Source organism: Urocitellus parryii, chromosome 9 (genome assembly GCF_045843805.1).
Source record: "Urocitellus parryii isolate mUroPar1 chromosome 9, mUroPar1.hap1, whole genome shotgun sequence".
Lineage (NCBI taxonomy): Eukaryota > Metazoa > Chordata > Mammalia > Rodentia > Sciuridae > Urocitellus > Urocitellus parryii.
In genome coordinates, this window is record NC_135539.1 from 104,073,042 (window position 1) to 104,087,553 (window position 14,512).

A 14,512-nucleotide genomic window follows, 5' to 3' on the forward strand; every position below is an offset into this window, starting at 1 on the left:
TTCTCCTTCCCAATGGCTTATTTACTAAATAAATAATAACCTGATAAACTCAGACTAGGATTGGAAAAAGAAGCAACTTTCTCCTTGGCAAAACTAGGCAGAGCCAAATGTTGACCAGCAGATGGAACTTATCTATAAAAGAGTGACTTCTCTATCTTTTCCCCACAGCACAGTGAGAGATACTCCTATTGATGGATAGGAGAAAGGGGTCCTTTTATGTGCCTTCATTTTAATAGCCTTTATTTTTCTCACCCTTTGGCTGAAGCAGAGTTATATGCATTAAATGTAAATCTGAGAAGTTTTACAATCACTGTATTCTATGCCCATAGTCCAACTTAAAATGCTGATTTTTAACTATTTTAGGACTGTTATAAGAAAAATACCACCACCAAGAAAAAAAAAATCGTACTAATCAGTATTTTGCACTTCCCTGCCATATGTTACCAATCAAAGACATTACCTGAAAGTCTGACACACAGTCTTAAGACAAAAGGAAGAAAGGTGGATGGGAGGAAGGGGAGTACATGGCTGGAAAGAAGAAGAAATAGTATAGAAAAAAGCAAAAGCAGGCTATTTTAAGAAATAATTTCTAAATCACAGGCTAAGCACCTTCTTATTCCAACTCCAATTTCTATCCTAAAGGAAGAAAAAGTCAAAATGAATGCAGATCAGGAAGGAAACACACCACCTGTGGAGTCTTAACCAATAGACAGACTGACCTCAAACCACCACAGGCAGAGTATCTCCCAGCACCCAGTACTGCTTCATCAAATCTAAGCACTTTATTGGTATTTTTCAAGGAATGAATAAATAATTTAGAAATGAATGAGATATTATACAATTCTAATCCCTACCTCCTCTCCATGCTCCAGGTCTGCCCCTTGCTGGCAGGTCCCACCATCATCATAGCTCACTCCCACCCCACAGACATCCATATTCACCATGTATGCATGCACAAGAACAAGTTTCTCTTAGTTGGGCTGCACAGGCTCCATTTCCATAAAAGCACTGTGAATGTTGCCCCTTGGAATTATGCTCGATGTACCTAAGAACTACCATATACACATTGCATTGTACAAATTCTACAGCATGATATTTGCACTGTTTTATACAGGAGTGACAGCCCTGGAGCACAGCTTCGGAAGGAATTCTAGCTACTTTGTTCATATGTTCACCACTATTATTAACAAATCTGATCACTTTCACTACCCTCTCTTCAAAACCTTACCTTCCTTGCCTTTTCAACAGATCCTACTATGGATCAATTTAGTCACATAATTTGCTAAACAGTCCTTTGGTGTCTCCACATCACTGAAGGTGTTATTTTGGAGGCCATTTTTAGCTCTGTTGTCGACTTATTTTAAAAATCTTTATGAGGTGAATTCATCTATATTCACAACTTCCATTACCATTTATGTAGTGAAGACCCAAATTCCCAAACTGTCAATTTTCTAGACTTGAATTAATCACCTGGATGTCAAAAACATATCAGTCAATCAAAATTGTGTCTACAATGAAACTATCTTATTCCTCCCATCTACTCAAAATTTTGTTTTCCTGTATTCTTTCCTGTGTTGGATAATCCTTCCCAATGTTAGAATTGTGTTGTCTTCTCTCGATTTCTGCTGACAGCTAATAAGTTACCAAATTCTATTCCTTGGGTCACTAAATCTTTTTAAAACCCATACTTCTACCCCTCTCTCACTGCCACCACAGACTCTGTTCTCTATTACCTGGATTCCTGAAATAATCTCTCCCAACTGAGTTCTCTGCATCCAGCTCTGTTTCCTTGTAACCTTTATTTCTCACTGCTGCCAAGAGTATCTGTTCTGCTTACTTAAAATCCTCTAAGAGTTCCCTAAGGTTTTAAGCTATTTCAAAATGGGATATAAAATCTTTCATATTTAAAGTACATCTCCTATAAGAAATGATAATCACACATATTCTATTGCAAAATTCCCAGGCTCAGACTGTGACTGTTCTCCAATTGCTAATTTCTGGCCAAGATAAAGAGCAGTTCTTTCACTGAAAGGGTCACTGTCATGATGAGTGAAGTTCAGGGAAGACCAACGCTACTGTCATCAGGTAACCAACAGAAGAAAACTATGCCTCTCTACGTTCCCAGCTCCCTTCAGCATAATGGGGTCAGAGCAGGAATAGTTTTTCAAGGTTTCTTTGCATTAGAATTCTCCAGAAAAGTGTTTTTTCCTCATTTTGATATAAAGCCAACTCTTTAGAGTGAGTGTCTCTGGTTGCATATACATCTCCATACTAAGTAAATAATAGAATAAAGAAGTGTTGCTTGGTGCTACATTCACTGTGGCTGGCTCTTTTGCCAGACAGCCTGACAGGCCTGGCAAGCTGTGGTAGGGGCTGTGCTAGTGTTTATCTCGTATGGACACCGGAACATACCAAACACTGTGGTGCATGGAAATGGATCTGGGCAGTACATCCACATCACAGTTCTCAACCACAAGAAATGTAAACCACAAGTAACTTGAGCAAGGCCTCTGTGTAACGAGGACACACTCTTCCCTGCTTGCTTCTTAAGCAAGTGGAGGTATCACCTCAGTTTTGTGGTCACATCTTTTTTAAAAATATTTTTTAGTTATACATGAACACAGTATCTTTGTTTATTTTTATGTGGTGCTCAGGATCGAACCCAGGGTCTTCCACAAGCCAGGCAAATGCTCTACCGCTGAGCCACAACCCCATCTTATTTTCATTACACCTGCCTCAGGAAGCAGTTATAGCGTGTTATGCAGAATACCTAAATAATCTTTATCTTCTACATGGAACCATCGTTTCCTCAGAGGATAGTACACAGGCTTATAGAAAAGATAGCTAGTTACATTAATCTTTATTGTTAAACATATTCCTACTTCCCATTAGAGCTTTAAACATAAGGAGACAAACACTTTTCAGAAATGCATGTCTCCAGGGAAAAGTTATTCAGTTTGTTATTCTTCATTGAAAATAGCATGTTTCATTTAAAAATGAAATAAGACCCCATATGATTAGCTCTGTACGAGCATATTTTACTAACATGGTTAAAACAGATTTCTTTCTGAAAAAAATAGCATAAGACTGGGATTTTTTTCATTAGCCTGAATCTTTTTCATTCAGGGAATGTATGTGTCTTAGTAATATCACTTGGGAATCTGATTCTTTTTTATATTCTGTAATAGTTACAAGTTACATTTGTGTTCTCTCTCTCTCTCTCTCTCTCTCTCACTGTGTGTGTGTGTGTGTATGTGTGTGTGTGTGTAGAGGATCCTCAGTTATTAAATTTTTTAGCATTTTTATTTCTAAAAACTGAGAACTAGAAATAGTCTTGTTGGGCTGGGGTTGCAGCTCAGTGGTAGAGGCCATGCTTTGCATGTGTGAGGCCCTAACCCTATTACTTCTGAAAATTATGAAAAATTTTAAAAGATGGAATATCTCGAATGGTTGAGGCACAAAAAATAAGGAATACATACTGAACAGTCACCTGGCACCAGTTCATCCATGTAAAGATGACAATTAGGTACATTTAGTTGGTTTTAATTTAATTAGACCTTTGATTGGGTTATTTCAAAGTCAAAATTATTGAATAATATTTTTATCCATTGCTATAAAAATCTGAGTAGTATTTCATTTATAAAATTTTTGTCCCAAATAATCTTTGGATAAATTATAAATTGCCTTTCCCTTTCTTTTTTCACACTCTGTTGAATTTGTGGCCCCATTCTGCATTTCCCTAAATTGCACTATAAATCAGAAAATACACATCTGCTTGAATTGAAAATTCTATTTCAACTGTCTCAGTCATCCAGAGCAGCTGCAGCTTCAGAGGGTTCACATAAACTTTTGGTCATGCCCTTTACTCATGAGAGCTTTCTACAGATGCAATTACCAGAAAGTACATGTTACTCAAAACACTAGGTAGATGCCAAAAGATTTGTGGTAAGACAAAAAAAAAAAAAGTTTTCTTCTTCTCCATGTTTAATTGGCATGAAAACACACTCATACTTCAGCTGAAAGTCATAGTGATCCTTCAAAAGTGGGCACATGACCTTGCTTTTCATATATACTAAACCAGTTATGCAGAAATATAAACTTCTTTGAAAGAATAGTGTCTTGGACTGAATTATGTCCTCTCACAATTTATATGTTGAAGCCACAACCCCCAATGTGACTGTATTTGGAGACCGCACTTTTAAGAAGGTGGTTAAATGAGGCCATAAGACTGGGCCCCTGATCCAATAAAACTAGTATCTTATAGGAGGAAGAGACACAGGGCTTGCTCTCCACAAATGGGCACAGAGGAAAGGCCATGTGAGGACACAGTAAAAAGGTGCCATCTGCAAGCCAAGGAGTAAGCCCTCATGAGAACCAACGCTGCCAGTTTCACAGTTTTCAGAACTGAGAAAATAAATGTGTGTTCATGCCCCCAGTCCACGGTACTTTGTTGTAACAGCCCAAGACTATTACAGATGGTGATCTCATTACCCTGGAAAAGTGTGCTAATATTTTATACCAGATTGTCCTATCACAAAAAAAACACTGCTTCTTACTGATGTAGATTTAAAAACTTCAATCAAATATTCTATACCAATTTGATCAAGACTTAATGCTGTCCCCCCATATTACATGTGCCTTAGTGGTTTCCACACTTTATGACTTTGATCCACAGTGTTAGTGGGTATATATGTAACACAGAATATATTTATCCTACACATATGTGTGTATCACCAAATAATATTTTTCCTCATTATCAAACTATATTGCATTCGTTCTGGTAAAAGCTATTTTACTTAGAGATAAATTTGTGTGTGTGTTTAAATTCCTTTGAAAGTCACTTTTTTTATGGCTGGATGTTTGAGCAGCTCTCATTTCCACTGTTACCCAAAACATATTCTAGCTACAAGTTCCTTTTATTCCTTAGCATATCAAGATCCTTAAATGTGCCCATGAAGTTAGAATAACCTCCCCCCTCTCTTACACACACACACACACACACACACACACACACACACTGAACCTGACTAAGGGGAATCCATACTCAGGTCCATTCAAAAGAAGACTTTTCACACTATTTAAGCTAGCATATCAAGCATACTGTCTTGCTGATTTGTTTAAATAAAACAATTTTGATTTTATGGTACAACTAATATACAGGTTAATACATAGAGACTAAGTTAGTGATTTCCTAGCTGGGAAATATGAAAGAAAGCATTGGATAAATTAAACTCTTGCCAGTAACTATAGGTATCTTGGTATTTATTTAAAACTTGTGCAAATTTAAAATTTGGAAGAAAATTTTGTAAAGAGAAATTAATTTCATTATTAATTATCTAATTTCATTTTGGGCGGGTATGTTTAAAGAACCTGTGCGTGTGGCAAAAATTTGATCCTGGTGTCTTGCAGTCTATGAATAGCAGATAATGAAATGGAGAAGAAAATTAAAGGAAGACAATGAGTAGTAGAGGTGCTCATATTACAGATTTGTTATTCTCTCAAAGTTGACTAAGACCTCAAAGTAAAAATTACAGAATTCATTAAAAAAAAACTACTCATTCATACTTCAACTTATAGAACCTATAGACATGTATATAAGAAACTTAAACCAGGTGTGATGGCACACACCTATGATCCTAGGACAGAAATATCACAAGTTTGAGGCCAGCTTCAGCAACTTAACAATTCCCTGTCTCAAAACAAAATTAAAAAGTGCTAGGGATAAAGCTCATGTTAGTGCTTACAGGTTCTGGATTAGACCTTCAATACCACATACACATACACACACACAAATCAAAATTTAATTTCTTAGGAATAACATTTCAAAACCAGTATTTCAATTTTAATTTTTTTTAAATTTTGTCTTAATAAAATTATAATGTTCATTTCTATATGTATATAAGATAAACAAAAAGGCATTTTTCTGGAGAGTTGAAATATGTACACAGAGGAAATGACCATAATGCATACGGCTTTGGAATAAATATGTGTGTGGACATATGTGCTCATGTGCACATTTATAAAGTCATAAGAAACATGAACTGAATAGAGCAAAAACTGTCAGCATTATATAAAACATTTACTATTTCATACTACAGATATCTTTAAATAAATATTTTTCTTAAAAGAATAAAATTCACTTTGTACCCTTGAGGAAAAAAAGAAAGCAAAAAAAAATTAAGAAAATATTTCCATTACTTCTTTTCCCATTACAAATTAACCTCAGATCTTAGCATCTGGCACATAAAAGATGTTTAGTAAATATTTTAAGTGATGAATTATAACTCCGATATATTTTTCCTTTGCCTCATACATCAAATTAACACCAAATGCAAATATTAAAAATTTTAAATAATGCTTAAATATTTAAAATGTACATATTTTAAGAATTAACCTTTACTGAATAAACCAAATAGAAGTGTTTTCCACACTTCTTCATTCTCACCTCTTCTTTTGTCTTTTTAGATATCACTCGGAGCCAATCTCCAATCATACTCAGGACAGCAGCAAAGTAAGCAAGCCCTACAAGTATCCAAAACCACACAACAGGCTTGTAGAAGTCTAGATACTCAATATCTGATCCGCCTGTAAGAGAAAAACAAAGTAGAACAAAATAACTTCATATCCCTAAAAGTAAACAATCTAGATATTTGCTAAAATTATCAACTGACCCTTGGCTTGCATGACATAGAAATCTAATATTGTTATCAAATTGATCCATATTTTTTCTTCACATTGAACTCTCATTTTCACTCATGTTCATCCTTATGTCTTTCAAGATCAGGTGACATAAGTACTTCTTAGTGAGACCTTTCATTACTTTCTGAGTCATAATGATTTTTCTTTGTTCCAAGTTTCTTTTTCATGTTATTTATTGTAATCAGTCTTAACTAATCCAGCACTTAATTATTGCATGTGTATACTAATGTCTCTTTCCATTTCTATTGTAACAAGTAGAAAATAGAGCATATACTTTTTCTGGGAATGCAACTAATATATATTTTTACCTTACTGCCAATAAATACATGCTACCCAATTGATTTATGACCAAACTGAATAGAAAGTGAGCAACTCCAGTGATGGTTCTTATTTTAAAGTCATTATTACAATCAATTGGATTGATAACCAGTGCCAGAAATAACACCTTCATAGATGGATTGAGAACAAACAGCAATTTTCAGGTAATACTGCCATTCATTATTCTCTAACTTTTCAAAGGAATTCCCATATTTTTCATAAATTTAAATCCCTAGTTCTCAAGGAAGATTTTGGTAAAGGAGGTCTTTTATTTTACTCTTACCCTTGAGAAACTTCTCCATTTATTTGGTACAAAAACGGCACATATGAAAATCTGTATACATTTCAACACAATCTTTTTATTTTAGAGGGACATTTTAGGTACACTCGAAATTTTTCCTTTATTTTCCTAAATTATATATACACACACACAAATATATATATATGTGTATATATATATATATATACACACACACGCATGCATACAAACACATATATATTTATATATACATATGTTTTTATTAGAGCTTTATAGTTGTATATAGTACTTGGGTTCATCCTGACAAACTCAAGTATTCATTCTTTATTCAACACATATTAAAAGTAATACATATTAAATTCCTAATACTAAAATCCTTGCTTATTTTCACCAGTGAAGAATTAAGTCCCTGTCTTTAGAAAATCAGAACTTAGCCTAAGAAAGCCTCACGTGGAAAGCCACAATGGAATACATCAAGTAGTGGCAAAAAAAAAAAAAAAAGAATTAAAAAGTACTATGAGAGGACATTGGAGAAACGAATTGTACTTCTGGAAGAGGGAGAGGGAGAGAAATTGAGTCTTAAGTAATGAATACCAAAACATGGAATATTCCTGCTATGGTTTAGATATGAGGTATTCTCCCAAAAGCTCATGTGGGGGACAATGCAAGAAGATTCAGAAGCAAAACGTTTAGATGATGAGAGTTGTAACCCAATCAATAAATTAATCCCCTTATAGGAATTAACTAGGCAGAAACTGTAGGAGATAGGGTGTGATTGGAGGAGGTAGGTTAGTGGGGGTGTGCCTTTGTGGTTTATATTTTGTCCTTGGTATGCTGAGCGCATGCTCTGGTGAGCTCCTTCTCTCTCTCTCTCTCTCTCTCTCTCTCTCTCTCTCTCTCTCTCTCTCTTCTAACTGCCATATCCTGAGTTGATTTCCTCCTCCACAAACACATTTCTTCTATGATGTTCTGTCTCTGGTCCAGCACAATGGAGTTACCTGTCAATGAACTGAGACCTCTGAAATCATGAGCCCCAAATAACCTTTTTCTCCTCTAAAATTCTTTTCAGGTCTCTTGGTCACAATGATGAAAAAGCTGACAAAAACAATTTCAGTTTGAAAGCATATGGTATAGTCAGAGGATTTTTGTAGTTGATAAAACTCCAAATGAGTGGAGAATAGGGAGTAGAAGGGAGAACCCTGGAATTTAGAAAAGTAGGTCATGTCAGATTGTAAAGACTTGATCCTAACACAATGGCAAGTAAATAAAAGGTTATAGAGAGCTTGATCCTATATTCGTGTTTGACACTCTGAGCAGAAAGATCTTAGTGACAGAGAAGGAAGGATTGACAGCAAAGCTCCAAGAGAAACTTTTGTTATGATCTAGCTGAAAATTGTCAGATTTAGGGCAGGCATGGGAAGAAGAGTCAGTTTAGAAGCAGCATTGGAACCAATGACCAATTATTTGGTGTGACAATTGAAAGGCTCTCTGAAGATCAAAGACCGTCACAAGGGAGATAATGCAGTAACTTAATAAAGGACGGGACAGTGACTAAAACAAAGAATAAGGAATGAGCACTTTTGGATCAACAGCATAGAATCTAGGGATGTGTAAACAGTGGTCATGGATTTACTCAATTCATGAAAATTCAACTCACCCATTCAGAAGAACAGCTGATAAATAGCTACTATATATTAAGCACAAATATTCCGAGTGTTACTTACATTACATTAACTATAGTTGCCCACAGTGATGCTTTCAAATACTAAAGAGCAAGCATTAAAAGTCGGTGGGGGGCATTTTTCTATTAGCTAAATCATGTATATAGACAGAGGTTCACCTTTCTTTGGGGACAAATACTAATTTTAGGAATACAGTTTTTAAAAGGGACAATATTGCCCTCAAACTAAAGTTAACATTTTTACCTTGGGCAGAACTTTATTTTTAAAAATCATTTATGGGAAGGATTAGGGTAGCTAAATGAATTTCAGGATGTTTAAGACTTGGCCCATGGAGGATACAGCTCCACAAATTCACAGAACTGATTTAAGAAATGTGTGTGGAAACCTGTTATATGATAGGCTCACCAGCAAATTCCATTTTTCAAATGTTTCCATTTCAATGAAACCAAAATGACATTTTTTCCAAGTACTTTCTCTTTCAAAAACCAGAAAATCTCCATCCAAATACTTGTGAATCAACACATTAGTTCACCAAGATGGGGATTTTAGGAGAGCTAGTTCATGATCAAGATGACTTTTTATACGTCTTCTTTCTTATAAACAGGATGTTACAGTTTGAAAGAGTAAATTCACTTAATCACTAAAAGGCCTATATTTGGGTAAAATGTTCTACCCACAAATTTTAGTGGATTCTAAACCTTGGGAAAAAAATTGTTTTTCTTTTCTTAATTGCCACTCTTGAAATAACTGGCAGTCAGATGATCTAGGAAAAAAGAATATATATATATATATATATATATATATATATATATATATATATACATATATATATATAAATTGAATACATATATAAGTATGTATATACTTATACATACAAATCTCACTTTATACAAATCTCACTTTCTGATATCTAAGACTTATAAATGAATTTCCACATTAATCAATTCACTTGATTCAGGACTCTTACCAAGATTAGCATATCTGTAATGTTAGGATAAGTTTCTAAAAAGAGTTATTATATTTTTAAATTAGAAATTGCTAAAAAATTTATTGACTTTACAATCATTAATTTCCTAGCTACATTCAGAAGACCTATACATATGTCCTTTGTTTATTAAGAATCTAGAGTAATTTCTCTATCCTTCCCCACCACTATCTCTACCACTCTGTTTTTGCTCTTTTGTCTTTCTGAGATTCAGGCTGCAGGATGCTTTGAGCAGCTCTCACCTCTGGGGTTCCCCACCAACCTAACAGCAATAGTTACATCACAGTTCCCCCCCACACACCCCTTGATTGTCACAGAAAATATACACATAAGTTTTTTGTTTTTCCATTTTAAGAGCTTTCTAGCTGATCATTAGAACATACAGATGGTAATAAAAATAGCAAAGAGGGGTGAAAGTTGAAAGGTTTCAGAAATCTTACAAATGTTTCCCAAGTAGATAAAGTAAGACTAATCTTTCTGAGTCACATGGTATGTAGTAGCCTTTTTTAGATGGTGTCCTCTTTCTCTGATGCTTACAAAAGGAACTCAGCCAGAACCTAATTCAATCTAACAGATCAAACTAGTAAATATATAGGAAGGGTACATGCTGGCATTATTGCTAGGAACCGATACCTCCATAAAGTAGGTTCCTAAACTTTTGCTGTGAACAATCCCCCTACCCAGCATTAAGACAGCCCTTTCCTACCTGGTCCCAAAGAGTCACTGACTAAGGGTCAGAATAGCCCAAGAGGTCATGGGCAGGTACCTCCTAGGGAAGTTTTTCTCATTCTAGCCCTCAAAGTCCTGTATAACCCAGTCAAAATGCTCATTTCAACTGATTTACAGGATGTTCAAAATCTGATTGGGAGAGAGGAGTGAAAACTAAGGCTTACCGGTCATCTACACAAATAAAACAATTCCATAGATACTGAGATGAATTGTATTCCCACGACTCACATTTTTTTATGGACCTAGGACAGGACCATTAATAAGCCTTATTTCCAATGCCTTTTCAGTACTAAAGCTGATGACTGAATTAACCTCACTCAATCTGTTCAGAACTCAAGAGTGAAACCCCGGTCTACACTGATCCCTCAAAATCCTACTTTAATGATTACTTTAAAATAGAGACGTCACAGTCTCAGTTGAGTAATTAATGTGGCAGGTCACACAGGAAAGTATGCAAACGAGCAAACCCAGGCCTTCCCAGCTCCAAAAGAAACCACTATTTTAATTGGACCCAGTTGTCTATGCCACCTAGAATCTCAGGCATTATCCTTCTTATCCTTTGTTCACTGCTTAGTCCATTTATGCTGCTCTAACAGTATACTGAAAACTAGTAATTTATCTCTCAGAGGTCTGGAAGCTGGAAAGTCTAATATCAAAGCACAGGTATCTGGTGAGGGATTTTGTCCTGCCTCATCTTATGGCAGAAGACATAAGGTTAAGGGAGAGGGCAAGAGGGGCCCATACTCTTCCTTTTATGACAGTGTCTATTCAATCAAAAAGGGTAAAGACCTCATGGCCCAATGACCTCTCAAAGGTCCCACCTCTTAATACAACTACAGTGGCAATTAAATTTCAATCTGAGTTTTGGAGGAGACTAATATTCAAACTATAATATCCACCAGCCCATTTTACCCATATTGCATAGCAGATACTTAGCTCAGGCTAGAAACACAAAGTCCAAACTCTTCTTCTCAGGGTTCTTACCTGAAAGCCCCGTGAGTCTGCGGACAAGCACTATTTTACCAGAAGCTTCCTTACCTTTTCCTGTGTTTACTCCAACAATTTCCAACAGTTGGTCTGTAAAGAACTTTAATATGCAATGCCCTTTCCCTCATATTTAATTTTCTTTATTGTGATTTTTTTTGAGTAACAAAATATTTATTTAAAAAATATACATCCTAGTTTTAGACAACAATATAGTCCTTCTGGACTATCCTAAATGCTTCCTCTGGTTTTCTAAAATGCATATGAATTATAGAATACAGACATGGACATATAACTTCATCCTAAAGAAAAATGGGTGTGTTAGCTTTATGTTACTAAAGCAAAATATCTGAAGCAATTAATTTATAAAGAGAAAAGGTGTATTTAGTTCAAATGTTCTGGAGGTTTCAGACCAATATCAGATGGCCTCATTGTTTTGGATCTCTGTTGAAGGTGCCAGATAGCAATGTCAGGGAGAATGTGTCAGAGAAAACTCTCACGTCATGAGCCAGGAAGCAAGACAGATGAGACTGGGTCCTATTATTCTTTTGAAGGCACACTCCTAATGACCTAGAAACCTCACACAAAGCCTCATTCCCCAGTACCTGGAGACCAAGCTTTTACATTTGGAACTTTAGGGGACACTCATCCAACCGATATTCATGGTAGTCATCCCTTTACGTTTGTCTACCAGTATTTTAGTTTATATACTGAATACTGATTTCAAATTTTTGTTTGATTTTATTTTTATTAATTAAAGCTATCTCGCTTTAATATAGTGTGGGACATTATTTCTCTTGTAGTGTATTTTGTTAAAGTAACTGAATAAAGTGTCTCTGAATTGCTTCAAGAACTGAAGTATCTTTCAATGATACTGTAAAACCTATGTTCTTTCCTACAAATGGACATATGGCTTCAGTACTAAACAATAGCTCACTTACTAAACCAAATTTTTCATATATCAAGAGTCAGAAGAATATAAGGTGACATGGTAATCAAACACGTCTACCATTTGAACCTGTATGTTGGAATTTTAAATTTCAGCATTCAAACAGTGGCACATTTTCTTCTATGTTCTTCATCTAAAATTAGGAAAATTGCTATTAGAAAAACAGCAGTCTCCTGATCACAAAAAGAGGTTAAGACATTTTCTTACTCATCCTTTGCAAAGATGAAAATCTACGGTATATAAGATTAATGAAATTGTTAACCCCTAGAAATACCTTTAAATCTCAATATAGAGTAATTTGGAGTCTTTTTTTTTGTACTTACCTTTGTATAATTTACTTCTTGCTTGAAGAAGCCATAACTATCAATCACTATTTTCCTCCTCACATTTTTTCCTCCTTGTTTCTGCAATGACTCTATATCTCAATCCTGAAATCAAAAATTACTAGCTCTGTGGTTTGTCCACAGTCACAAGGCTTTCTAAACTGTTTGGATCTAATTCCATTAATTATGCAGAAAGATATCAATTCTCCTGTTACTGGCTGAGAGATAAATGACCAGACCCTCCCAGAATTCTCCTGTATTACAAAGCAGAAAGAGAAGGCTCCTCATTTAATTATTTCTCCTGGATTTCATTTATCTGTTCCATAAGAAGAGGAACCAGAGCAATCATCACATAGTGCCGAGAGCTGTATTTGACATACAGTGTGTGATCACTATATGTCTGAATGAATGAATGAATGAATGCAGAATATAACACATCTCCTTGGCAATTACACAAACCTTCTTTTTGATCAAAGCAATTCTTCTGAGCCCTCCTGTGGTGATGGCAGTAGTAGTGGTGACTATTCTTCAAAACACCTCACTCCTCATCAGGTACTTTTTTTGCTATCTGATGAATTCCTGGCAAATTTTTACTCAGTAATCTGCATAATCACAGCATGTTAATAACCAGTCTCTACCAGTTGCAAAACTCTTCGGCAACATCAGGTACTGTTTTCTAGTGGCTCTCTGCTAAGAACAACCATTCTGGGAAAAATAAAAACTTGCCATGCATTTTAAACAGAGATCTACATGTTTTCACAATAAAATGCCCTTTAATTAAGTAAGCTCCCATTGAATGAGTCATGTTTTTACAGAAAAGCAATAGTTTGGTTAGTAAAAACTACATTTCTAATAATGATTTTTAAAAAATACAATTCCAAAAAAAACTCAGTTCTTAATATGACACATTCAAATATGCTTTTGCCAAGTCAAAAAAAAAAGTGATGACAAATGATCATGGAACTGAAAAAAAAATTATAAAAATGTAGTAAAGGTGAGTGTGTCAGGGAGGAAGAGTTCTAACTGGGGAAGTCCCAAATTGTGTTTTCTATAAAGGGAACACAAGGCACTAAGCATGAAATCTGATTAACCCAATAAGAACTCGTTAGCTACATGTGTCCATGAAGAAAAATCTCATCATTTAACCAAATAAACTAAATTTCACTGGTCAGAATTCCAAGAAAATGTATTTGGATGGCTGAATAACATTTTTGTTCAAATGGAAAATGTGTTTTCACAGTATCAACCATAAGGATTTCTTAGAATACCCAAATTTCTTTTGGCTAAAATTTGGGGGTTTTATTAGAAAACTAGGTAATGCAAAGGACATTGCTTGATGGAAGTGAACACTTGTATCTGGCTTTTTCCTCATTCATATTACTGCTTGTGAACTAACATGGTTTGGGCGGTGGGCAGGGGGGTTGAGGACTTCATTGGGCAACTTCTGTGGAAACATTTCCACAAAGCTGTGGAAATATTTCTTAGCTTGCATGACCCCCTTTAATCCTGCCTGCAGTTACGTTAAAGGAAACACCAGATTCAAAAGGAATTATAAATTGTGTTGAACGAGGTCATTATTTGGCT

General features: G+C 35.3%; 1 protein-coding gene across 2 annotated transcripts in view; it reads right to left on the reverse strand.

Annotated features, from left to right (window-relative positions):
• The window catches only part of Kcnk2 (potassium two pore domain channel subfamily K member 2), a 191,375-nt gene that overhangs the window by 26,705 nt on the left and 150,158 nt on the right, over positions 1 to 14,512 (reverse strand). For both annotated transcript variants that reach the window (XM_026387976.2, XM_026387977.2), the window contains exon 6: positions 6,446 to 6,585. In XM_026387976.2, the coding sequence (XP_026243761.2) occupies positions 6,446 to 6,585 (140 nt within the window). The remainder of the gene's footprint in view (positions 1 to 6,445; positions 6,586 to 14,512) is intronic.